The sequence below is a fragment of the Ochotona princeps genome, chromosome 32 (genome assembly GCF_030435755.1).
Source record: "Ochotona princeps isolate mOchPri1 chromosome 32, mOchPri1.hap1, whole genome shotgun sequence".
Classification (NCBI taxonomy): domain Eukaryota; kingdom Metazoa; phylum Chordata; class Mammalia; order Lagomorpha; family Ochotonidae; genus Ochotona; species Ochotona princeps.
In genome coordinates, this window is record NC_080863.1 from 11,886,834 (window position 1) to 11,914,705 (window position 27,872).

Below are 27,872 nucleotides of genomic sequence, written 5' to 3' on the forward strand. Positions count from 1 at the left end.
TTTTGCCATGGAATGATCCTTGCAGCCACTTAACTACAATCAAAGTGCAAAACCCTCCTCTCTAAATTCATATTTTTAGAAGTTAATTAACTCAGAAATTAATTTTATCTAGTGACAATTTCATCACGATATGTCAAGGTCAGAACATTCTTCAGACCAACTGCACGTCTTTTACATTTAGGTTCCCAATGAGGGAACTGTGCTTTAGCCATTCACAATTATATTCTATGTTTTTTTTTAATTTCTCAAGACTATGCCTAAGAAAAAACAACATCTCAAGCAAGACTCCTTCTTACCAGGACATCAATGGTCACCTGGGCACTGGCACTTCTCTGTCTTAGGGGATCGGGCAGAGCATCGTTGTCCAAATCCGTTACTGTCACAGTTAGCTTGTATTGTGATTGCATTTCTCTGTCTAGGGAATCCAATAGCTTTATCATTCCTAAAGGAAGCATAAAGGGAGATATGTTAGCCCTGGATTAATAAATATCTCCAATGTATGTCTATTATAAACTGTATAAACTAAGTTCTTTATAGATCTGAAATAATCATTACAGCAATAAATGGAAATTAACTAATAGACCCATTTTTGTTTATATGTTCATGTTCCTAAAATGAAAGCATGCCCATGATGCATGTTATTCCATATTGTATTTTAGTCACTGTTTCACAGTTTTAGACCTCTGGAAGAGTATTTAGTGCACAGGTTTTCTGAAGTTTACCACAGCAAGGACCAAAGCTTCACTCTTTCTTTGTGAAGTAACTGAGACTTTTGGATTTGGTTGACAAGCCCAAGTGAATACTACAATGTTCAACGTGCGCTTGAAGATGGCCCACGCTCCTGGTTCCTAAGTAAACCCACCCAAAGGAGCATCTGTGAGCTCCTGAATTACATGATCAGCATCAGCATTGTTACACTACCTGTGTCTGGCTCAATGTAAAATTTGGGAGGTGTTCCCAAATTGCCACCAACAATGCTGTATTTCACATTATTAAACGGCCAGTCTGAATCTGTAAATGTGATTTTTCCAACCAGTGTCTCAACCGGACTATTTTCAAGTATGCTGAAGGTAAACTCTGAGTTGATTCCAGTTGGATTCAGTTCATTTATGCGAGTCACTCTTAGGATGACTATAATAATTGCTGTGGAAAAACAGTTATACAAAAATGTTAGTGGAATGATCATAGGGTCTGTTAAGCAATTCTTTTCTAGTTGACACTTGTGTTAAATCATGTATTCTATGTGTAGAAATCATATACATACTTACATTGATAAGTCCTGTTATTACCTTTTATATGATCAGTTTTAAAATAAGGTTAGGAGTAAACTATTCTACTATTTGATTTTAACCAGGACCATTGCTTGTTGATAGTGAATTTAAAAATAAATGCTTATATTATGGACAAAGCGTCAGAGTTTTCGGAGAGTAGATGTAATGTTTACTAGGCAAAATAGAGTTCAAGTACTTCACCATGACAACATATTAAAGATACAAGGAAGAAAATGTAATTTACCATGAGAATCTCAATATCAGTATTTCCTTACTGTGAAATAATTGTGTAAGTCTTGTAAAACCAAAAAGGCTTCAGAAAAGCTTATTTTTGATAGACTAGCTACAAAGCGATTTATCAAACATTTAAATGTAATTTTCTCACTAAAATTCCAGTTTTGTTAGACTTTCAGATTTTCAGCTGTAGCACATATGCACTAATTAAGTTAATAACAATATTTTATTACACTTTATTATACTGTATTTTAACTAGTCACAAGTATTACATATTTCTAAAACAAATGTTTTAAATAAAATGTACTTTATATAATAAAACTATTGTAATATTTCAACATGATTTCTCACTTGATAATGTCGGATTTCCTCCATCTGACACTTTCACAAATATGGTGTATTTGAAGTGCATTCCTGCAAAAATAGCGTTATCATAATCTAGATGTGCAGGTCCAATCTGCAGGTGAAAAAAATAGTACGTTGATCACTTTGTTTTGCTTTTTGGAGATTAAATACATATTTATCATCTATGCAAATTCAAAATTTAGACATACGAAACCCATTTGATGAAGACTGGATGATATTTTATATCAATGCTGCCAAACTGGACGATAGAATGAGTTGCAAAAATAATCACAGATACAACATTAACATTTCTAGTAGCCAGTATTACTGTTTTTAAAAAGATACAGTAACTTTACCGAGGTATTTTACTTCATCAAACATATCCAAAATGCTGTCCTTTCCACTTGTAAAAACTGAAGGGATGTCTACATTTGTTTGTTCATAATAATTCTTTGAAATCTGTTATTTCACAATTGGTACATATCATAATTTGGATACATATCTGTTGTAACGATATGTTACAATTGAAGACGGCTTCTTTTTCTACAAACTGGCTTCTTGGCCCTGGCTGCTGCACAGCCAAAAAGATCCTGCTGAATGAACAACCTTTTCAGGACGTAACCAACCTCATGCAATTACATAAAAATCAGGGAAATAGTGGCAGACGCATAATTTCCTAGGAAAGTAGGAAAATCCGTCACAGGTTATTCCAGTTTAGTGCTTTGCCACTGTGAAATTAATGTGGTTAATTTTAGCCCAAATTAGAGCAGGTCCAATGCTTTACTTTTGGTAGATTTATTTGAAAAAGGAGAATCAAAAATTACATATGCAACGTGATGTTTTAACCTTCTGGTCATATTAACAATATCTTCCAGGTGCAAAGAACTAGAACAATGTGACATTGAAGCATTGAGCAGACATTTATGGTTAAATCCCATTATTCCTTAAAAATTATTTTATAGCTTAATTCTATGCAAGTATACCTGACATTCAGGCATTAATTAATTAATATATGCCTAAGCACTGCAGGTGCTTCAGATACTGGTTCAACAACAGATGTTTTTTTCCTGCCTAATCAGTGATCCATACCATGATTGAGGAGCTATCAAAGACAAGGAGAAGGATCTGATCCATCTGAGCCAGAAAGAGGAGAAGCCCACAGGAGCGACCTTCTAAAAGAAATACCTGAGGGAGATGAACGTTGTGCCAAAGTGTGCGAGGAGAAGCCAAACAGAGTGTTCTGATAGCATAGCTAGCAAGGCTAACACGCAGAGTCAGAGAGAGTGCGGGATTTTTAAATGGGGCAAGTGATTTGAGGCATTGCAATCACAGAATGAGACAACAACTGATCAACTTGTCAGGAGTTTGTACAAGAGGCAACTTCAGTGGAAGCCCAGTTGCAGAAGATGAAGTTCCAAAAGAAAGTGAGAAAAAAATGTTGATTCCATATCCCTTCCTTATCCAGATAAACACGGCTTTCTTCGCAGCTCTTTGATCAGCTGAGTAGCCTTCCCATCATACTGTTGAACACCAAGACTCATCCCACAAAACAGCAAAATATAGCCTGACCTAGATCTTAAAACTTGTCATAAATAAAGGCTCGCTTTCCAGAATTGGTAAACTATTGGAGCTACGGCATATTCCATGTTTATTGTGTATATATATATATATATATATATATATATATATATATACCTTGTTCATTGTATTTATTGTATTAGTAAAGCTTAAGGTGGTTAAGTTCAACATATTACAGATGAAAAGAGGCATTTTACTGTAGAACCATTTGTTTTAGGCAAATTTATAACCTTTCCAGTGCAGCTTTCAAGATAAAAAAAAAATTACATTCCAGCATCCACCCCAAACCAAGATATGTTTTTGGCAATTTAAGGTTCAATTGAAAATCCAGGAACAAATTCTGCCACCAGCTATTTAAACTACTGTACTTCATTAAGAATTGTAGAATAATAAAAATAAAATCTTTTCCTATCTAAGGTTAATCAAGGACCCACAGTCAGAGGGCAAGTTTAAAATACTTACTTTTAGTTCATTGTTTCTGAGGGTAAAAGTTTCATTTGAAAAACTATCCGTCACCAAATGATAAGTGATATTGTTATTGGGAGCAGTTCCATCCTTATCTGTACAAGTCAGAGATGCTAAAAGAGTTTCCACTGGGATGTTTTCAGGAAGCTCAATTCTGTAATGGATAAAATGTGAGAAAAAGTGTGATATGACATGTTCATCTACATTTATGGAGATGGCAGTGTTAGCAATAGAGGAGTTTCAAAATCTCTTCATAAGTTTAATATTCATTGACAATTAAAAAAAAAACACACAATGTTGGTCGCAAATTATACCAGATCAATTACTTGATGTGCATGATGAGGGAAACAATGATGAATATAACAATGTGTTGAATAATGAGTAACTTGTTAATGATACATAATAATATGTTAATGATACATAATAATATGTTAATGATACATAATAATATGTTGGATTAAGACATACAGTCATGGAAAAAATTGTGATTTAAATTGTGTTATTTATATATAAATAAAGAACCAGTAGGTATGGATATAATCTCCAGAAATTAATTGATTTAATTAATTAGAGCCCACCCATTTGCCTTCAGGTAGATAATGTATCATGGTCTTTATTTTAAAGATAACAACATTCAAAACTACCCGATGGAATATTACACGGACTTGACAGTGAGTAGGGACTGTTAATTCCTGCTGGTCTCTGTATGCCCAACCCTTTCTCTGAGTTTTCCTGCAGTTGGCTCTGAGAGGTGTACTGAAACAAGGGATCTTAAGAACTGAAGTACATAGCAATACTAATTAAAGTGATTAAAAAAATGATTTTATTATTCTTTATTCTTCCCCCTTTCCTTTAGGCTCAGGTCACAACACAGGAAAAAAAAAATGTGCCTTTGCTTCACTCAGTGATATATACCCTTAGTTTTCTTTCCTCTATCAATTATTGAGATCTTCACTAGCACAAATGATTGTAATTTTTCCCCTTCGGGATTAAAAGGGTATTTATAACGGGCTCAAGAGCAAGTTGGCTACTTAACATGAAGATTGTTCTGGGAATAAAAATGAGTGGTATCCCTTCAGGAAGGATCTGTAGACCACTAGTTGAAACACACAGTGAAGACAGTCTTCTGGTTGGAGAATCTGTCTTTTTTTACTGTGATCTTTTGGTTCTCTGTAACACATTCTAGCACAGAGCTTACAAGCTGAAAGCTTGTTATTTGCATCAGAGCCATAGCATTGGTCTTAGATGTGGATTTTGGACTGGTTTATGCAAATATGCCCCTATCTGCAACTCTGGATGTTATTTGAAATGGGAGAAGAGTTATCCAAGGGTACACCAACAAGAATTTTTATTTCTTAGCATGCTATAAAATTAAATTCATCTTTATAAAAGAGAACATTCAGAATATGCAAGAGTCACCCGATGACTCAGCTTGTGGGCTGTCATAATGCTGTTACAACAGTCCATCTCAGCGCATCTAGGTAAGTTTGGCTTGCTGGAAGCACACTGTTGTAAGATTTTCCTCAAGTTTCCTATGCGTAAGTTGAATATAGCAAATCAGATTACAGAACTTGAAGTGCTCCACATTTTGAAGCACTTTTGACATCTACACGGCACCATAAATGTACCTCATGTGGAGAGTGGGTCAGGGTTCAATCAGCCACCTTATAAATTATTGCCTGGATTTCGGGCTGCATGCTTAAAATATTTATCAAAGCTAAACAAATTTCATCTTTAGACTTGTATCCAACTCCCCAAATATTTCATTTTGGATATGCAAGTGTCGCAGAATAATTTAAACTACAAAAACATTTCTGAGCCCAAACAGAAACAGGATGCCATTTGACAATTATTGATAAAACAACAGTATATTTAATGGTCAATACATGAATTAAAGCATGAAGTTTGTTCCTCAGCACACCAAAGGCAATGGTCTTACAAGAATGCTACCTGAGTTCGTTGAGGTTTTCTGAGCAAAAAAAAATGCACTAAGGATTAAAAAAAAATGTAAATTTCAAAATGCTGTTCATACAAACTTTCCCAGTTCACTAAGTGAATCTTTATGGATTTGATTTTTCCATTTTTATCATGGAGCTAGCACATCACACCATAATTTCAAATCTGTACACAATTGAAAAGCCAAAGCAAGTACAGTAAGCCTGCATGTGGTCTTACAGCTATACTTAAATTAATGTGAGCAAAGTATATAATTAATGATAGCCTTGATCTATATAATAAGTACATGATTTTTAATGTAGGAAAAGAGAGAGGGAGGGAGAAAGGGGAGAGAGAAGGAAAGATGAGAAAGGAATTTGCATGTGGTCTGAAAATAAATTGAGGCAAAACCAGACTCTTTTTGCTCTACCATGGTTCATTCATGTCTCTCCCGTTTCTTTATGCCAAGATCTGAAGTCCAACAGCCACTGGCAGAACTCACACGTAAATGTCTTGCGAGCATTGTGGCCGGTTGTCATTCACGTCTTGGAGGATCACCGTGAGGGTACCAGTTGTTGAATGCATTCGTTCGTTATCGTAGGCTCTGAAGTATAACACCCAGTACTTGGGGGTGTCTGCATCTTCATAATCCAAAGGGTAGCTAACTGTAACCGCTCCTGAATCTAAAATACAGGCACATGCAAAAGAGCTGAGCGTTCAGGAGATGAGTTAATTGAATTCAAAACAACGCCCAGGGTAAAACAGTTCCGGGGATAAAATAAAGGTCAGTTGCTGACCCACGAGAGCTCACAAGAGCCACAGTTGTGGATTTGAGGGAGAGGGCGCCGGAGGAAGCCACAAGAGAAGCATCCTGAATTTGACAGAAGGGCAAGAGTTATGACAGGTGGAGGTCGCACAGACATGCTCAGAATGAATGTTGAAAATGCACACAGGAAATATAACAGATTAGGGTGTATTGGGGGTTAAATTGTTATGAGGGTTTGCATGCAGAGCAAATCAGTACAATAAAAATTGATATTTAATTGAGTGTGGATTTTTAACCTTTTTTTTTTTTTAGCATAAAGCAGTTGCCTTTCTGTATAACACTTCTGATCTTTATAAACACTGTTCTAAGAAAATACATCCTGCATGCTCACAATTGTATCTTGTGCTGATATCTCTCTGGTCTTTTTATTGCGTATGGCACTTTAAAAAAAATTTATTTCTATTGGAAAGTCAGATATACAAAGAGAAGGAGAGACAGAGAGGAAGATGTTCTGTTTGTTGATTCACTCCCCAAGTGGATGCAAAGGCAGGAGCTGAACCGACTGAAGCCAGGAGCCTCTTCTGGGCCTCCCACACGGATACAGGGTCCCAAGGCTTTGGGCCACTCTCGACTGCTTTCCCGGGCCACAAGCAGGGAGCTGGATGAGAAGCGGGACCGCCAGGAAACCAACTGGCACCCATATAGAATCCTGGCTTTTGCAAAGTGAGGACCTTAGCTGCTAGGCTACCGTGCCAGTCTCCATATGGCACATTGTTAAGGAAACAGTCATAGAAACTTTGTGTTTTCAATACTTCAATTTTCCTAAGAGTTTATCTGCTGCCTTTATTCAATTTGCTAAAAATGGGATGAGATTTTTCTTAAAGATTTGTTTGTTAAAATTCAGCACAGCAGAAAAGGAGGGAGTTGGTTGACTCCCCCATCTGGTTTGCAGTAGTAGAGGTAGGGCTAGAATGAATCTACGCAGTAACCCCAAGTATTTGAGCCATTACCCATTGTCATCCCAGGTGCATTATCAGGAAACAGGGTCAAGGGCAGAGCAGCGGTAGCATGGCAAGCTCTAGCTTAAACAGTTGTACCACAGTTCTGGTCTCTGGGAATTGGGCATTTGACTCATCCATTAAGACACCACTGAAATTGTCTCACCCCCTACTGGAACACCTGACTTCACGTTTTGTCTTTGCTATCTAATTCAGTTTCTTATTAATGTATACTACGGAAAGCAGTACTTGGGTCTTTGTCACCCATGTGGGAGTCCCACAGAGAGTTCCAACTTTCTGCCTTCGACCTGGTCCAACTCTTGATGTGCAAGTATTTGAGAGGTGATCTCTCTCACTGCCCCCCTCCAGCTCTCTGTCTTTCAAATAAAATGGAAATATCATTTTAAGCAAAAAATAAATGTTGCTCTGTTGACTTTGGAAAAGTTGCTGTAGAAGAGTCTGTTTATAGCTTGATTATCATTCTCTTATAAATGACTTATTCTTTGACCTAATAAATACCATCTAGTAGTTGCTACAACATGTCTCAGATTTCAGGCATTTTGGAAGTGGTTTACTCAGGAACCTCTTTAAATACACAGCTACAAGTCTTATTTTAAGAATGTTTTCTTGGATTTTTAAAAAATTTTTGGTATTTTTTTATATTCAATTGCTGTTTGCTTCTTTAGGTATTTTAAAATAAAATTTAAAGTATAGACACTCCACCGTGTACCTTCCACAGTTATCTCTGTATTTCATTTCATTTCTACTTTGGCATATTTTTAAGTTTTTGAATTATCTGGATTTGCACGTGTTGTAATGTAACAGTTTGAATTCTGTCGGTGACATCAGCTGTAAGAGCTTGATTAAATCTGAACTCCTCCCCAAGCGTCGTGTGCTGTAGGGAGACAGGATAGTAGACACCGAAAGGGGAGATTATATAGACAGAGTACTTTGGAGGACATATAAAATAGAATACACATTCAATGTACACTAACTGGAACTCTGCTTTCCTTGGGAAAATGCATGCTTCAGAGACAATCGCACAGCAACAAACCAGGGAACCCTGGTGTGAGTGTTTGGATTTCCCTGGCAGCAGCCAGATTCTACAGATCCTGTCCATACCTCTGAGAAGTAATGAATGCTCAATTTTTACCTCCTAAAATCATGTCAAATATACAGCTGAATCTTTGAAAAAGACTGTTTCAGTCTATCAAAGTTATGATCGGGCTTATTTTTAGCTAGGAAAAAAAGATAAGCTACAAATGCGGCTCTACCTTCATGTATGGAAAATTCTTTGGGGGTTCCTATAAATTCATAATGTACTGAGTCCCCTAAGTCATTATCAGTCGCTGTCAATTTGATCATCTCGGTTCCAACAGGCAGATTCTCATAAATATTTATAGGTTGGTCTGGTATGTATCTGTAGGACAAAACAGATTTTTGTATCGATTAGTATAAACAAATGTCTCTTTACATCTGTTTCTGGCAGCACATTTAAAAAATTTCGCATGATTTTTTTTTAACTGTTTTAAATTCTTGGCCCTAAATGAAAATCCTCCAAAACCCTTTCCTCTGTGAGCTATGTTATATATCAAAGGATGGGTACTTCTTATAAAATTTTGTCTTACCTTCATCCTTTCTTGAGTACTTCTGTTGATTAGTAAAAAGCTACTACTGGTCCGGAGTGATGGCTCAATGGCTAATTCTTCACGTCACAAACAGCAGGATCCCATGTGGGAGCCGGTTCTAATCCCGGCAGCTCCACTTCCCATCCAGCTCCCTGCTTGTGGCCTTGGAAAGCAGTGGAGGACGGCCCCAAGCCTTGGGTCCCTGTACCTGTGTGGGAGACCTCGTGGTCTCATGGGTCTCACGTGGGAAACTATTGATTTCTGCCTTAAATCAGCTCACCCCAGGCCGCTGCAGCCACTTGGGGAGTGAACCCAGTGGAAGGAGGATCTTTCTCTCTCGCCTCTCTGTCAACTGTCTTTCTAACAAAAAACAAATCAATAACTACTACAACACTCTAGCAATGAACTTCTCATCTCCTGTAGGTTTGGAACCGTTTCGATTCAATGCTTTCCCCTGATTCTCTGAATGTCTACACTGACTTCCTTATGTGGATCAATCAATGTCTATTTCTATAATGGTTCGTTTATTAAAAAAAAAAAAAAGAGGAAACCAGGAGGCCATAGATTCTTATCATACAGTGAAAAATAATTCTACTGCATAGTTTCCAGAGAAAATTATAACGGAGTTGCACTTTTGTACATGTAAAAAGAGCAAGAACATGGAGCTCATAGTATTTGGCCCTCTAGATAACTTTGAATACATACACATATACATGAATGTATATAATATATAATATATTATATGTAAATAGATTAGATAAATATAAATTTTATAGATAAGTATATAATATAAATATGTATTTATGTATGTATAAATTTACAATGGAAGCAAAAGTGAAGTACTGATATTTGTCCTGCTCTAAAAATGTTCCTGTGGTCTAATCTTAGCATTTAAATATTTAGATGACCCACTGCTTACGTAAAGACAGGCGTCTCATCATTAATGTTCTGGATGTTTATCCAAATGGTGCCAGTGCACGACTCCGCAGACAGGTCCTCCCGGCTTCTCGCAGAAATCACTAACTGGAAATGCTAAAATAAACAAGGAGGAACAGAACGGGTGGCAACTTTCTGCATTTATTTTTAGGGAACTTAGAGTATAACATTTCCCTTTTTCCCAAAAAAAAGTTATAAAAGTGAAATTGAAAAGCACTTGAAACAGTTGGAAGCATAAGAATGCGCATTGTCAGGTGCAACATCTGTTGTCCTCTCGCACACTTACGCAGCTAGTGAACATGGATAAATAACAGATTTTTATACACTACCTTTAAGCAGCAAATGGACAAAATCAAATTAAAGAGAAACCTCATCTTAATTTCTTAGGAGAGCACTTGCAAAGCTAAACAGCCATGTTACTTTAAAATTTAATTATGGATACATTTGAAACTCAAGTGTAACATTCTGATGACACAATATAGTGAAGAAATGTGATCTAATACAGTATCAACCACTAAGTCTGACAAAGCCAAAGAATCATTTTAATCTTTTGGCTTTTTAACATTTCATTCTATGGTTAATAGTTCAATTGCATATGCAAAACTATCTTCAATGTGTATTTGATCAATGGGATTGTACTTACTGAGCCTTCTGCTGAAGGACTTTCTAAACAGATGGGATGAAACGATGTTTACAACCTATTTAATCAAATTTGACATGACCAACTATATATGACCATTGAAATAACTTATTATTCAGGAAACGAAGTGTAAATTACTTTTTTCAGAAAAGACTAGAAGAAGAATCTATAAGGCAAGAGAAGATACATAAAGTTTTTGGATAAAAATTAAGTGTGGGGTCCGGTATTGTGGCATAGCCAATAGGGCTGCTCTCTGTAGTTCCAGCATCCTATTTGGGTGCTGATGCAAGTCCTGGCTGCTCCGTTTATGATCCAGCTCCCTGCTGATCCACCGTGAGAGGAAGCTTGGCCCAGCCCTGGCCATTGTGGCCGTCTGAAGACTGACCCAGCAAACAGAAGATCTCTGCTTCTCTGTTTCTGTTTCTCTCTCTCTCTTTCCAATAAGTAAACAAACTATTTATTTCTAATTAAGTAGGCGGTGCCTTAGAAGTCAGGCTAAGAGTAACCATACAGTACTTAGCGTACAGAATACATTAAATATCCTTGAACCAATGGTGTTTCACACCTGAACACAGCACTTACAATCGGTAGCTAGCGTTCATGTTTTTATCCAAGAAATATTTCCTGAGCTTTGACTTCTTTCAGTGAGGATGGAAGTCTATCCAGTGGAGTTTTGAGTTTAGACCAAGTTGGTGGACAGAGTAAAATACTTTTGCCATAATTCAACAGGAGTACATCAATATAAAAATAGTAGAATTGATAGGTGGAGAAAAACAAGATCAAGTGTTGGGTGGTGGGGGAAGGACCACAGTACTCATTGTCCCAAGAACCGTCAAGGCTCAAAGTGATGTTATGAAGCTGGTCGTGTCCTAGTGATGCCTGGTGAAGCGGAAAGGTCAAACTCTCCATGCAGTGACAATTCTTTAAAACTAGCCAGGTGGCTCCTCTTCCCTGCACATCTTCTTCTCCCTCTTCCTTTCTAAAGGAAGCTCATATGTGAGAACTACACAAATAAAAACAAACGTAAGCTTTGGCCAGTAAAAAGAGACAGTCAATCAGGATTTAACTCTCCAAATAAAATTAAAATATTAGTCAATGTAAAGAGCCATCTATATTGAAAAAAAAAATCTCGTATGGGATTTTTTTTTCCAGAGCACAGGATGGGACAATAATAGGAATTATATGAAAGTAACTCAGAATACTAGTGATTAAAGAAAAACTATATTCATCTGAACAGATGGAGAAAAAAGTTGTTAAAGTCAACATCAAATTCCTGACAGTAATTTTTTAGCAGATTAGACATAAAGCAATATTTTACTTAATATGAGTGTTTACCAAGTTTGAACACTTAAATATCTTTCAGAGTCAAGCCAAGGATGCTTGCCATTACTATTTCTATTAGATGTTACTGCAAAAGTAGCCATCAGAAAAATAAAATACATAACAAAGAGCTGCAACATGAAAAGAATTGTGTGTGTGTGTGTGTGTGTGATTTCTGAAGATATTTTATGTTGTAGCGATTGTAGAATTTTCAAAGCAATATAGCATTCATCCAAATTGCTATTTCCATAAATAGACATAAAAAATCAAAGATGTTCTATATAATCTCAATCAAGTAATAGATACTTCGCAATAAAATCAAGGAATGTTACACGTGGGAAGAACTTGATGGAGGAATAAGCAAAATGTCACGGCAGGATATAAATATGATTTCAAATAAAAGAATCTACCCAGCCTGTGGAGGATTAATGTTCAGTTGCTTGTACTCTAACCTGCAAATTCAGTGCTATTCAAACCAAAATGTCAGGGAAACTTTTATTTTTGTAAACTTAACCCTGCACCAATGAGAGAAGAAAGAAGCCAAACGGATGAGAACCAGAAGAGCCGAACGTGGGTGAGATAACCCTGCAATAATAAACAGACTTGCGAAACCTGAAGGAACAGTTATTTGCTTTTTTTATTTAACTCTAACATGGTGAGCAAAGTTCTGGCCAAACTATTTGCTCTTGAGAAAGGCATGTGCTAGGTGAGATGATGGTGAAGAAACACCTGCTAAACCCACCATCAGAAACATTGAGAAATGTTTATAGAAACTGGAAAACATTGCAAATGTAAATGGGTGCATTTCCCGGAACAGTTTCGTCAAAAACAGTGATGGGTTTAGTTTTCTTTTTTGAACTCCTCGTTCCTCTTTTTTCTTTCCAAATATTTGCAAATCTTAAATTTGAGCAAGACTTAGAAGGGGGGGGGGGGGAAATGAGAGAAACCAACTCTACCATCAAGTCAACTCGAGAGAAGTGCATGTCTCCTGGTAATTCAAGCCTCTGAGCTGTATCATCTGTTTGATTTACACTGTTTTAAGTTGTAGGCTTTTTTAAATGTACAGAGAGTCCTTCAACGTTTATACTTACCTGCGGAAGCACACATAATAATAGAAACCCTGCATCAATAAATTCTAATTGAAAAATTAAAACGAATCAAATAGCTTTTACGATTTATCTTCTGAAAATTGATTTTTGCTTGAACGTGATGAATATAAAAATGCAATACATGAATTCATTCCATGAAGTGATTTTTTAAAAAAAATGATTTTTATTCATGGAAATTTAAAGGACTTCATTATTTTAATGTTCAGTTTATATATATATATATACATATGTGTGTGTATATAGGTATATTTTTTTGTCTCACCTTAGGAGTTGTTTCATAGTCTAGAAGTGGCTCCATGGTTTTAGAAATAACACCATTACGGGAATCCAAAGTAAAGTAGGCAGTGGCATTAACCGAAGAATTCAATATTAAAAACTGAGAAAAACAAACCCACATATACATAAACATGGTTAATACATTCTTGGAAAAGCATGAATTTTGAACTGACAGATTTGATGCAATTCTTTGGCAAGACCTAAGCCAAAATTAATTTTGTGTAGACAGTGCCCATAAAATAAATCTGAATGTATTTTCAGTTCCAGACTTCAAACACCATCTACACATTCTTCCACATTTTTACTTGTACCTTTTCCAATAATTTTTATACATAAGTATTAGAGCTTTTTTCAGTCAATAGCTGCTATTGGTTTTATAATTAGTTTACTTTTGAACATTGCCTTTACAGACTTTTCTAATATAACCAAGCCATTCCCACTTGTATTCTCAGGAGGTGTATCTAAAGGAGGCACATGCACTGAATTATTTGGAAGAAACCATTTGATCTCATCTCTGCGTTGATTTTAGTATGGCACCAATAAAACATTGCTTTGGACAAAGAGTTTTCACAGTGTCAGCATGTCTCTTTGTTAGCACCCATGCTTATACCTGGGACCAATGTCAAGAAGGATTTTGCAAAGGGACTATATCCAGCTTCTGGCTCAAATAAAAGGAATACAGCCTGGGAGATGTGATGTACGATGCCATTTCTAAAAGACAGGGTGACTAGTTTGTTGGGCATGTTAAGGGACATGAAGTGAACAACTCAAGTTGGCTTTTGTCAGACTAAAATCCACTCAAACGCACTTAAGGGAAAAAAAGTCTTTTCTTTGTTTCTTGGGATTGTGGCTTCTGGTGTTCTGAAAATGACCATTTTCCAAGTTTCTATTTCCTATTGACCTTTACAACAAAATCTCAGTGTTATAACAAAATTCAGTTATGACTAAACCGCATCTGAACATGTAATCATAATTGGTAACTATGTGAAATTTCTCCTCACACCTACACGTATCCTATCCTAAACGCAAACCCTAAACACACATACTCACTACCGCTCCCCATCATGCACACAAATTAAGCCTCTGCTTCTTTATACTGTCTCAATTCCTAGTCTAAAATTCACTTGAGCTACAAAATGTAACCTAGCATGTTGACCTTTATTACAATTAGGTCATTAGGAAAATTATATATGGACTAAAGTCTGTAAAATTGTACTCCACGCTTTAACTCCAATCACGACCCTGAATGATGCGTGTAAGCCAGTTGTCATACAGAACATAGGACCAAGTGGGGGAAGAAAAAAAGGAAAGAAAATTCAGTCCAGTCTATGGGGATTTTGACTGAATTTATAAATTTCAGGTTGTATATTTCAGTGTGTTAATACGATTTACAATGTATTACATAATCACAAAACTAAATTCTTCTTACAAAATGAAATTCAATTATAGGTCATATATATCATAAACGTTTCTGGAATAAACAGTGATGAGTTATGTTAAATATTCCCTTAGCCTCTCTTAAGCTGTAAGCACTTGTCATCTATTATTTATTGATTCTTTATTCCTTGTGAATTATAGCAGAAAGCAGAAATAACATAAGGTTCTAAAATATCCTTTATTCAAACTCTATACATAATGAAGAAAATATGCCCAATCATGACCCAGAAAAAGTGTTTTTTTATTAGTGTATGTAAATGACATCAGATAAACACCAAACAAATGTAAAAACTAGTTTTTCAATGTGATTGCAGACAATTCTAGATCCATTGCTTTAATTTTAATCCACATCATTTGTACTCATGATTTCTGGATTCAAAGGTTCAAATTCTTTTTCCCAATTCCAAAGCAACCATAAGATAAAACAAACACCGTAAAAAAAATGCAGTGGGAAATTTCATCAAGTGCCCATGAAGTATACGATGGCATCATAGTTCCTAAGAGACTTCTCTGTTTCCTTTTAGTTAAGCATGTGTTGCTTACTCAGTGGCACATTATTCTAACAAGGTGCTACAATTTGTTGTTGATGTTATTGTTGTTATTGTTGCTGTGATTGATGTGGCTGTTATGAAATAATGTCAATCCGAAAAATAGTAAAAAAAAAAAAAGTAATTTTCTTTGATGGTTTAATCATATTATGTCCCGTTAACAGGAGTATTTTCTTTTTTAAAAAATGATGTGTTCAAATTGTGTGAAAGGCCCTTTCTTTGATGATGATGGTCATGGTTTTTATTTGCCAATTTGTTATGATAATATTTTTGTTGATTAGATAGGTATTAGAAGATGAACTAACCTTCCATTTAAGGGATATAAAATATATTGTCTTGATGTATTAAAGCTGCTTTATAATTTTACTTTGTATGTTGTGTCTATCATTTTTTGTATTTGAGGTATAATAATAAAATATGTTTAAAAAATGCAGTGACAATCCTGCTTCTTGAAAAGTGAGCATGGCATAGTCTTAACTTGGCAGCTCCTGCAGGGTCACAGGCTTGGAATGCACACCTCCCCTGCCTGTATAATTCTTTTTGCCCATCTGTGTGTCAACAGATGTGTACCCTTCATTACCTGGGACCTGAGGGACAGCTGGTTGCACTGCTGTGTAACTGCTCCCCACTTCAGCCCCTTTAAAAGCACCTGCTGGAGAGGGAGTGCTCTCTTGGGTGCGTGCCTCCTCCGACTCTCCATCACTCTTTCAACAGCTGGCTCTCAGGCTCTTGGTCTTGCTCTCTCTCTTCCCACAGCTGGACAAAAAGTAACAATCCCACTCTCTTACCCTTCCACTTCCTGGCTCTCTCTCTGTGAACATGGCCCATGTATCCCTCACTCTCTGAATAAACCTTCGCACTTCCTTCAGCTGTGTGGGTGCCTGTACTTAAAATGCTTTTGAAGTGAGAAGCAAGCACTTAGGAAACAAACTTTGTCTATCAAATCTGAAAAAAAAAAAAAAAAAAAGATTGGTGATAGTGAAAAAAAAAGAAACAAAGCAAACAGCTTACTTCCATTTGTCCATGGGGATCTCTTGAAAGAATTGTATATATAGGAGTGGATGCTCGAGTATTTTCAGGAACAGTCACTGAAACACCTGTACAAACATATAAATCATGAGAGGTACTCTAAATAATCTTAATGATAATGCTTCTTGTGTAGGGGGAGAGGGAAAGAGTGATCTACAGATACATATTTCTCATCAATATACATACTTAAAAGATTCTGTGCAGTTCTGTTTCATAGTTCTACATTGAGGCATGAAGCTGTGTGTGGAAGAGCAAATAATTCCTTAGCGTCTTGAACAAAATCGACAGTCAGCACAGTAAGATCTTAACTTTGATTTCTTTGTTGGAATTTAGAAGTTTTTAACTCTCTTTTAACAACCCCAAAATAGAGCAGAGTCAGGAAGAAATGTGCTCTTCTATTTTTAACAAACATGAGATCTTCTTCACCTTGTCTCTCTCCCAAGAGCCATCGTCCACTTGATAGATGAGGACATCGCGCCCTGCTGCAGCCCCAGCTGGCCCTGCTTGCTCAGCCAAGTGTTAGCACAAAGCAGGTCATCATGACCTCCTTCACATCCCTGTGTACTGTGTAAAACGTACTATGATTTGGGGAGAGTGAAGGGAATTGCACGGAGCATCCGTCGCATTGTTCTGAAGTGGTTTCAGGATTAATTCTGCTCAGAGATCAATTGCCTGGGCTGGTTCATTGCAATGACTCGAGAAACCTTTCTTATCCTTTCTTTTATTCTCTAAGAGCACGTCCCGTTCACAGGAATTTCTATTTCAGATAGATGTATGTCATTTGGCATATTGGAAGGCACATCATGCTTCAAAGGAGTGTGTGTGTGTTGTGTGTGTGTGTGTGTGTGCTGACATTTCTGAGTTTCCAAAAAGGTGATGACTTCTGAAGATAGAGAAAAGATGAAGTGGACAGCAATTGGCAACTGAAGAAGAAAGTAATGATGTTTGCTTTGCTTCGTTTGTTGTTAATTTCTTTTCATCATCTTATAGTTGTGTTGTTTCTCTTCATAGAAAGAAAAACATGAAGGACAGAAGTAGAGAGAATTTTACCGTGACAGATAAGTAAGGTGAACTATGAATGGTGGCCAAGAAGGCAGAGGTGCCAACCAGAATAACGGACATAATCAGTGGGGTCTATGCAAAATATACCAGACAGCTGATGTTTTTTGGAAATCCTATTATGTGTAAGATATCAAGTACAGCCAACTATTTAAACAATTATATTTGCCAAAGGTCTTCATACAAAACAAAAACACACATAAAGATGAGTTATGGAACACAAATTAAGGCTGTGCCTTGCACGGCATAAGGACAAGAGCAAGTCATTATTTAATACCAAAGAGACACTGATCCACCTAAGCATATTACGAATGGTTTCTTTTACGTTTGCATGGGTAAACAGTAATAAAATTTTGCCTCCAAACTTTTAGTTCTGATCAAAGTTTTCAAGAATATACCTACTTTAATTCTACTGAGATCTACATATCATGTTAAATATAATGTATATAATTGAAAAACCTATTATGAACAAGGACTACTTACATGGTAATGATAGCTCTTATTCAAGAAGTCAAAATTGTGTAACTAAAACAACAGTTTTAAGGAACATTGAAAAGGAATAGTAGAGCACATTGAAAAAATGAAACTTAGAAAAGGGACACAAGTTTAGCCTATTAATTAAGATCCTCATGTCTGCTCTCAGATTACCTGCTCAACTCTGAATAGCTAAGATGTGGAATAGACCCAGGTATTCATCAACTTATGTTGATTAAGAAAATGTGATGCTCACAGCCCATGGAATATTACTCAGCCATAAAAAAGGAATCCTTGGGGCCCGGCATGATGGCATAGTGGTTAAAGTCTTTGCCTTGAAAGCGACAGGATCTCATATGGACGTTGGTTCTAATCCCGGCATCCCCACTTCCCATCCAGCTCCCCGCTTGTGGTCTGGGAAAGCAGTCGAGGACGGCCCAGAGCCTTGGGACCCTGCACCCCTTTGGGAGACCTGGAAGAGCTCCAGATTCCTGGCTTCAGATTGACTCAGCTCCAGCCTTTGCGGCCGCTTGGGGAGTGCACCATTGAACGAAAGATCTTCCTCTCTGTCTCTCCTCCTCTCTGTATATCTGACTTTCCAACAAAAATAAAAATAAATCTTAAAAAAAAAAAGAAATCCTTTCTTTTGCCACAAAACGGAAGCGAGCAAAGATCATCACGCTTAGTGAAATACACCAGTCTACAAACGTCAAATCAGATGTTCTCCCTGATTTGTGGCAACCAACATACAGAGTACAAAAATATAATGGATACGACATTTTGGGATTTGATTATCGATTATAGTTCCTGTACATATGCTTACAAAATAATGATTTTTTATGTAAAAAACATGTGAACACCTCATGCTTATTAATTTGAGAACTCATTTTAATAGCTAGATAGCAATTCATAAATGTATGTAAATTACCTTATGATCAGCCTCCTACTCATTTATTTTAGGTATTCCCCAAATTCTACTACTACTATGTATGTTCATATTTAATCCAAGCAGATTTTAAAACCACATAGAAAATTAAAAATGATTTAATTTTGGGACAAAAAGTCTCTGAAACCCATTTGTAGTATTTGCATAGCATGCATTCTCCACAAATATTACGTATTTCTGAAAAATGAACGCTAGGAAAAAAGTAATAAAGAACATGATATATATTTTTGAACTACTCATAGGTGTTTACTAAAATAGTGCTCTTGGCTGTTATTCAAAATTCCTGCCTTCCAATAATGCTAATTTCCTTATACCTTAGACCAACACTGCCTTTTCTTCCCCACAGTTGCTTATGCTTTGGTTAATTTAGAAAAAGAAACTATATTTCATTAGTTAGATTTTCACATATTTGATCATTGATGAAGTATCCATTAATTCATGCTGTAAATAAACTTGGAATATTTCTCTTCTTAGTTATTTCCCCTGTCACTCACATAACTGAAATTTCAATTTTCATTGTAATTCTATTTACTTATGTTTAGGAGCATATTATAGCAATAATTGTATTTAGATATTTTGTTTATTAGATTTATATAAAACTATAAAAAGTGACCCTAAGTAGAGTTCACGTTTTATTTTCTATAGCATTGTCCCTTGAATTTTGACAATAACATCAATTTGTAACCCACCTGCTCCATTTGAAAAACTTGGATCACAGGAAATCGGGTCATCTACATTTTGCACAATGACAGTGAATGCGTACGTGCCGGTGTGATTTCCGTCATCCCTGGCCTCAACCTCCAGAGGATACATTTTGGACTTACTTGATTCATCCAAATCCAAAGGTCGAAGAAGACTGATTATGCCTGTAACTAAACAAAAAAAAAAAAGGAAATAAAATGAAAAAACTAACAAATGCAAGTATTTATACTCAGGCATTTATGTGCATATTTCATTCAAAATCACTAATTGATAAATCACTGACTTTTCAAACATAGGTGAGCATGCCTATTTAGAAAATATTAAACATGCAATTTTTAAACTACGATAATAAAACACTAATTTTAGATACAATAAAAATATATCAATATCAAGTCCTATTAAAGCCCTAATCATTTGCTGCCTCTATTTTCTGACCTTACTCAACCTTACTACATAAGAAACACACTCAGGGATAAAACTTAGAAAAGTCCACAGACAGACAGAAACGGTTACTCATCTCTGCCACCACTTGTCGGCCCTCCTAGAATGTGTCCATTTTACTCTAGGAGTATCTCCGGGGACTCTACCTCAAATGTTTTCATACCTTCCACCAGACAATTGTTTCTCCTCAATTGTCCTTCCCTGGATTGTTCTTTTCCTTTTTAAAGACTTACTTATTCACCTGTTTATTTGAAAGTCAGAATCATGGGGGAGAAGTAAGAGAGTGAGACTCCATTTCATTGGTTCACGCCTTAAATGGCCACAACCCTGGACAAAGCCAGAAACCAATAATCTGGAGCTTCATTCAGATCTTCCATATGCATGCTGGGGCTGGAATATTCACCTGTTCCTTTCATGGGCAAATTTTCAACGATGCTGACCAGAAACACAGCAGCCAGCATATGAGCCTGAGCTCACTCCCACGGGATACTGGTGTCATAGTCAATGGCTTAACCGGCTGCATTGCAATGCCAGCCCCAAACTCTTCTATAATACTAGGCTGTTTCTCATTGAGATCTGCATTTGAAGGCAGATGCATGAACTGTCGACTCCTTCCAGAACTCAAATCATCCCAAATGCTTACATGATCAGTATGATGACCTTGCACTATGTGGGACTATTCCTAAATAGTTTGATTTTGGATATTTGAGTGTGGATACACTTCCTCCTGCGTAGATGGGTTTATTCTTCTCACATATTTCTCTTTAATAGATTGTTTTTATCAGCTGAAATTCAGCCAGGGAAACAGAAACAACGAGGATGCTTAAACAGTATCTGTAAGATGCGGTCTCTTTGACTGATGACTGAGCTCTAAACCTACAAGGCACAAAGGTGAAAGAGACTAATCCAATAAGAGTGTTCCTACAGCTCTATTTCTTGAATGTTTCTGATTTGAATGGGTCACAGGGGAGATTGTTGGCTAGCTGGGAGGAAGAGGAAGGAACAAGAGCCAATTTGTTGCTTGCATATGTCTTTGCTGACCTACCCTTATCCATTGACATGAAGCAGCTGTGGTTAGACTTCAACTGGTCTTCTCCTAGAAAAGCTGTATGTGGCCAAGCCTGTCATGAAAGGCTCTAGTCTCTGCAATACACCTGCACTACCAAGGTCATTGGTGATAAGAACGAAGGTGTGACTGAGGGGGACTGTGCAATGGAGTAGCATGCTAATCCTCTACCTGTACTGCTACCACAGCATTCAAGCCCCAGTTCATGTCCCAGGTGCTTCACTTCTGATACAGTTCCCTACTTAATGGACTGGCAAGGAAGCAGAGAGTGGCCCAAGTACTTGGTCCTCTGCACCTACATGGGAGAGCTGGAGAGAAGTTCCTGCCTCTTGGCTTCATATCAACTCAGCTCCAGCCATTGTGGCCATTTGGGGAATGGATTAGCAAATGAAAGACTTCTCTCTGTCTTTCCATCTCTCTATATAAAACTGGTTTTCAAACAAACACATACATTTAAAAAAAAAAGGAATGAGTTTCAGTTCATCCTTGTGGGATCCAACATATAATTATGAGTTCAAGTCTGCCCTTAAACTCCTTGACTTTGACCCTTCCTGATGTATGGCCTTGTGAATTTCAAGCTGCATCCTCCAACATGGAGGAAAAACTTTAGACACCATTCAACTAGCTTTGATTGGTTAGGTTTCTCTAGTTGAAACCTATTTGGCTGTGATTTCCTGTATGACAAAGATATATTTCAAAGCAGTAATCCTATCCATAGAAGCATAAATATATCTGTAACCAAACAGCCAAAATCACATTATTCAAAAAAAGTTTCAGAGTATCCACAGGTGAAATTACTGTGACAGATGATAACCTCTTTGCAGTGTACAATGATTTCATGAAGAATTTCTATTATTGTAGCTGAAAAGTGATGACCAGTCATCCAAGCAAGGTAATCAGTATTTCACAAGATTGTCTTAAACAGCTCAGAAAACAGTGATTGTGAAATGCCACCTGCGCTTAATGTTTCTTTCTCCATACTTTATTTTTAAAGGATAGCTTTACCCATCTAAGTTTGATTTCATTTTACTTGAAATGTATGTGAGAGTGTGAGCAGGAAAAAGGTATGCGGGAGTGGGAGATAGAGTGAGCATTACCAGTCACTAACTACTTCCCAGGTCAAGACAAATGTACGACCCAAGAACTCAACTAGTTCTCTCACATGGGTGGCAGGGACTCAATTCCTGTTGCCTTCTGGAGTTTACATAGGTGGGGAGTGGGAATTGCTGGCCAGAGGCAGGAATCAAACCCAAATACTCCAATAAAGAGGAACAGGGCAAATAACGCCCCACAATGAGTCTAACATTTAAAGAAGGCACTGCCTTCAGATAGGAGAACACCTAAGCAAAGTAGACATTCCTATAACTTACAGGGATCCAAGCCAAACACTTCTTGCCGAGTTTTAAAGGAATATGTGATGCTGCCGACTCCATCTCTATCTGTTGCTTTTACTCTTGTTATCATTTCTCCCACAGGTTTCTTCTCAGTTACATTAATCACATCCAAAGGAAATGGTCTAAAGGGAAAAAAAAGAAATGGAAAGGTTGAAGACTCAAATTTGCAAATCCTTCCAACCAAGATTATGATAACCTGCAAGGCATTTTTTTCTTAATTTTTGATGATATTTGTTCTTGAAAAGAATTTCAAAGCTACCTAAATGTTGGGGAAACCCATTTGTGAGGCACACTTATTTCTTTTTTTTCTATAGGCATCAATTTGTAATCATAGATTTTTCTGGTGTTTGGATGCATATCAAAGATATTATGATATAAGAGATAACAGATTGGAATATTACACCTTTATAATTGCAGCTATTATTTCAGATATCCACTATATAGAACAGGAGGCAATTGAACTTAAGGGACTAAGTATATTCATTTTCATCTTGTTATCTGACATGATGAAATACAGTCCAGTGTCATAACAATCTATTATTCAAAAATATCAAGTTATTGTCATGTAAATGTCATAAATGTTTTTGCCCACCTCTTTAAGAAATGCATTTAAGGTCCCTGATAATGTCCACACCATTTTTGAACCTGAAATTAATTTCTTATTCTGTCTTCCATCTAGGCATCTGACACGTATTGATAACCTACCAGGTGACCCAGTAGTTTGCACATGGGGAGCTTTACCTTAGCTCCTGCTGTTCAAAAGACACTCCACTACTAATGACCGATACAGGTCATGAATAACCCTAAAAGGCACATGGTCAAAGACTTCACTTAGTCACAGGTATCAGGAGAGAGCTTCAAAAAATCTCCCCAAGGAACATAAAATCACAGAGAAAGGGAGGTGAATGGGTGACACTCTTCCTGGGGGAGCAGCATTCTGTATCATCACACTCCAACACGATTTCTCATTTAGGAGAAAAGGCAACTGCTAATGTTGCCCTCCTAGCTGGGTTGCCGTCATTTTCTTCTCTGCCTCGTTGTGATTCAGCACACGACGCCAAAGCATGTGGGGGCCGTGTTTCTCTAAATGTTTCTATTCCATGTAACATCCAGTGTTAAATTTTACTAAATAAGTAAAAGCAATATTGAACGAAGGCAACATAAAATTGTTCTCAAAGCAAAAGACAGGTGGTCAGAAACAGCAACTTCCTTCACACAGAAGGTGTCGATTAAGTTCCAAATTTGCTTCCATAGTTCAGATAACAGAGAATTTGGGGAGTGAAACAATCAGTTATTCCCCCTCAGTCATCTGTAAAGATAAAATTTAGCCAAAAGTAGGCTAAGCACTACCAGTTTTTTGTTTGTTTGTTTGTTTCCACACATGTCTGGCATATTTAGTTCCTCTTAGATTATGGAAGCACATTTGATTCCTGCTTCCTGAAGGTTAGAAAAATTGCTACATGCAGTTATGTTCTGCAAACATTTTTCAAAACTACAATTATACTCGCAGAGTATGGAAATTAAATTATGACATTTTAAATCGTGCCTTAAAGTGTAATATTAGTTAATGTTGTTATTTAAAAAGCACCATAACAGCTTTGTAAAACCTTTGGAAAAGTAAGCAGAAGATACTTTTTCAAAAGACACACAACAAAAGCTTTCTGTCGTATTACCAAGTTGGTTACTTCTAACTTTGCTTTTCAATCTGTTCTCATACTTCCCATTAATTATGAATATAGTTGAACAGTTTAGTAGAAAATAAGAAGACAGTTTTTCTGTGGTTATACATTCTTTATTATTTGTGATAGATGTGAAAAGTTGACTTTAATCATTCTCCTATGACCCCACTTTGTAGTTGGCATACTTACTCAAATTGAGGTTTCTCATCATTTACATTTTGAATTCTGATGATTAGAGACCCTTGGCAAAATAGACCTCTTGTATCTGTTGCTCTCAGTGCAAGCTGGAAAACCTAAGAGAAAAGTTTGTAAAGACTTTGTAATATCCCATACACACACACACACACACACACACACACAATTTTTACAGTGTTTCTTACAGTTTTTTTTTTTATCCTAGGTACTTAAAAGAAATACATATGCTTTCTTCCTTAGCTGGATTAGTTGTAGATTTTCAATTAGCTTCATATTACATGCCATTAAATTTCACACAATGATCTGGGCAACTTGGCTGTATGCCTAAGTATAGATGGAATTAAAATTGAGGCTTATGTCTGAAGCACAATGCATTGAAACCACTCACAAAGCAGACTGCTTAATGCTAAATCCTAGAAACATGACCATACACTCCTCTTTGCCCTAGGAAGACAAAGCATTCAGTTACTGAAGTGTTGAGTGTGTCATCAGATCTCAGCTAATTCTCTCAACAGCCTGCCACAGAGCTCACTCATAAGATATCATTTGTCCAAATCATTAAGTTTCCTTTTGCAAAGAAAAGCCACTGAGGCAATAGAATATCTACTATTAGTCTGATTTACATCGACCTTCAGTAAACTCCTATGATATCCAAGAATTCAATCACTGCACCAAACTTCAGTCCCTTAAATGGGTGACAATAAAAATGAAGTGGTTAGTAAGGATTGGAAAGCCAAAGAGGTTTTGAAGGACATAGTGAAAGTCGGGTTGAATGTATGAATCTAGCCAGAGAGGCAGGATGGGAGAGGGAGGGATGCGAGGTATGGAGTTGAACTGTTTAAATACCTGGTACATAGGAATAACCTCCAATTCTTTTCCATCTAAACTTCATCTAATACTGTTGTTCTAACACTCAGATTGTTTAAAAGATACAAAGCACTGGGCTTTCTCTTATCCTCTAACACTCAACATATCCAAACTAGAATTTAAATAGAATTCATTGGCTTTCATCCACCATTTATATTCTTCACGGTTTGAAAGTAGAGATCTTCTTTAACTATGAAATTTCTTCTTCCTAAATATCTACTCAGCAGTAAATTTTCTATTTCTACTTGCATTTTCCCTTGCTTCAATTTTATAACCACCTTACACAAATAATACATGAGGAGAATTTTCAGAAAAAAAATAATGATAATGGCATTGATAATATTACCATTTCCTGGGGCCTGACATGGTAGCCTAGGCTCACCAGGATCCCTTATGGGTGCTGGTTTGTGTCCCAGCTGCCCCACTTCCCATCCAGTTCCCTGCTTGTGGCCTGGGAAAGCAGTCTAGGACAGCTCAAAGCTTTGAGACCCAGCACCTGCTTAGGAGACCTGGTAGTGGCTCCTAGCTCCTGGCTTTAGATTGGCTCAACTCTGGCCATTGCGGCCACTTGAGAGTGAATCTACAGATGGAAATTCTTCCTCTCTCTCTCTCTCCTCCTTCTCCTCCTCTCTGTATATCTGCCTTTCCAATAAAAATAAATAAGTCTTTAAAATTAACTTTTCCTTTATTTTCAAACTTCACGCTCATAAGAGTGAAGACAGATCATCTCAGTACCCTCACAGCTGATTTGTTTCCAGTTGGTTGTTCCTGCTTAACAAATCCTTAATTTTCCACTCAAAAAAAAAAAAAATCATCACCCAACATCTCTCATCAAATTGTGTTTCTCATGAAAATAAAAAAGTTGATCTTGTTTTTCTTATTGCATTAGTTTCAAATTGACCCATAAAGCCTTTATCTGCCGTTCTTGTGACAACTGAAATGCTTTGACGTTCTGAGAGCAAGTATAAGTGGCCTAAGAATTTCAAAACGGACACCTCATTGTTTTAAGCTTTTCAATTTTAATTTTTATTTTTAAATTTTATTTTCTACATATTTTAAATGTAATGATTTGTGGTTCATGAGGTCAAACTAACTGAACTAAGAATCAATTAAAAATATGGAAATGCTACTTGCCCAACCTACTATACATTGTGTAAATACATCAAATATAAATGTGAAAAATTGCTATGCATACATATTTAAGAATGCATTTTTAATTTGTCAATTTACTGACTTCATTTTTCTTAATTAAAAGGTGTTTTAATTGTTCCATAAAATTCTTTTAATAGAGTCAAAAGATAAATTGTTACTCTTTAAATAAAGTCTTTAAATAAAGCATACATAATCTTGGATTAAGATTTTGGTTAAGTGCGAGACCATAGCAGTCACACAGAATAAACATGATTTGTTGAATTTTTCATGAAGACTTGAAAAGTATCATTTCCTTTTAGTCTATGTAGAAATAGTAGCTATTACATGATGTCCAGCATCGAAATCCAAGGAATCTTCACCATTCACACTAACAACACCGGTTACAGGGTCCACGTCAAAACATTTGGCACCTCTCTTTGGTCCAGAAATCTGTGTTTCCACGGTGTACTAGAAAGATAGGATATATATTATACATCCCAAAATAAATGAGAAACATTATTTAACATTTTTAAATATATATGTGGAGAAAGAGAGAGAGAAAGGGATGGGGAGAAAGAGAACGTTTGAATGCCTTAATATTTAAGAATATGGAAATTATGTAGAAAGATTCCTTTTTCACACTGATTAATTTCAGCTTAATAACCTAGAATCTAACATATTCAGAAGGCTGAGGAAAGTATAAAGTTGGGGAAACTCTTACAGCGTAGCAAGCACAACCATTGCCTTGATGTTGACATCCCATATCAGAGTTCATTATCCAACACGCCATTTCCAATCCAGCCCCACGCTAATGTATCTGGAAGAACAGCAGAAGATGGCCCAAGACCCCAATGGGAGATCAAGATAAGGGTTCCAACTTCCTCACTTTGGTTTTGTGCATCTTCAACTGCTCCAAGTGGGTGGAGAGGAGTAACTGTGTGTGTGTGTGTGTGTGTGTGTGTGTGTGTGTGAGAGAGAGAGAGAGAGAGAGAGAGAGAGAGAGAGAGAGAGAGACTCTTTTTATTTTTCCACTATACTGGTTTTTGTTTATTTTTAATCATTGTTAATTGTTATTTTATTATTTTCCATGACACTGTTTTCTAAGCTTATAATTTGATGGAGTCCTATTTGTTTATTTTGGTTTAGACTGCCTGTGTTTTTGATTGGCTGTTACCAGCTGCACGCACAATATCCTGAGAAGATGCATGGTTTGACTTTTTTTTTTTTAATTTGCTGAAACTTGTTTTGTGGCCTGTGAGGTCATCAGTCCTGGAGAAGACTTCCCGAACTGATGAAAAAAAAAAGAGCGTTTTGCGTCTGCAGGATGAAAGCCTGTGTCAACGTATGCTGTTGTCTTGGCGATCTCTGCTGTTTCTTTGTTGAGTTTGTCTCATCGATTTGTT

General features: G+C 36.7%; 1 protein-coding gene across 1 annotated transcript in view; it reads right to left on the reverse strand.

Annotated features, from left to right (window-relative positions):
* The window catches only part of LOC118759891 (cadherin-related family member 4-like), a 98,337-nt gene that overhangs the window by 45,558 nt on the left and 24,907 nt on the right, over nucleotides 1-27,872 (reverse strand). Inside the window, exons 5-17 of the mRNA XM_058657439.1 lie at nucleotides 26,815-26,937; nucleotides 24,466-24,569; nucleotides 22,574-22,719; nucleotides 19,684-19,866; nucleotides 16,491-16,583; nucleotides 12,132-12,143; nucleotides 10,140-10,239; nucleotides 8,867-9,012; nucleotides 6,331-6,511; nucleotides 3,891-4,047; nucleotides 1,857-1,962; nucleotides 922-1,143; nucleotides 297-442 (exon numbers count right to left, since the gene is read on the reverse strand). Coding sequence (XP_058513422.1) covers nucleotides 297-442; nucleotides 922-1,143; nucleotides 1,857-1,962; nucleotides 3,891-4,047; nucleotides 6,331-6,511; nucleotides 8,867-9,012; nucleotides 10,140-10,239; nucleotides 12,132-12,143; nucleotides 16,491-16,583; nucleotides 19,684-19,866; nucleotides 22,574-22,719; nucleotides 24,466-24,569; nucleotides 26,815-26,937 — 1,719 coding nt within the window. The remainder of the gene's footprint in view (nucleotides 1-296; nucleotides 443-921; nucleotides 1,144-1,856; nucleotides 1,963-3,890; nucleotides 4,048-6,330; nucleotides 6,512-8,866; nucleotides 9,013-10,139; nucleotides 10,240-12,131; nucleotides 12,144-16,490; nucleotides 16,584-19,683; nucleotides 19,867-22,573; nucleotides 22,720-24,465; nucleotides 24,570-26,814; nucleotides 26,938-27,872) is intronic.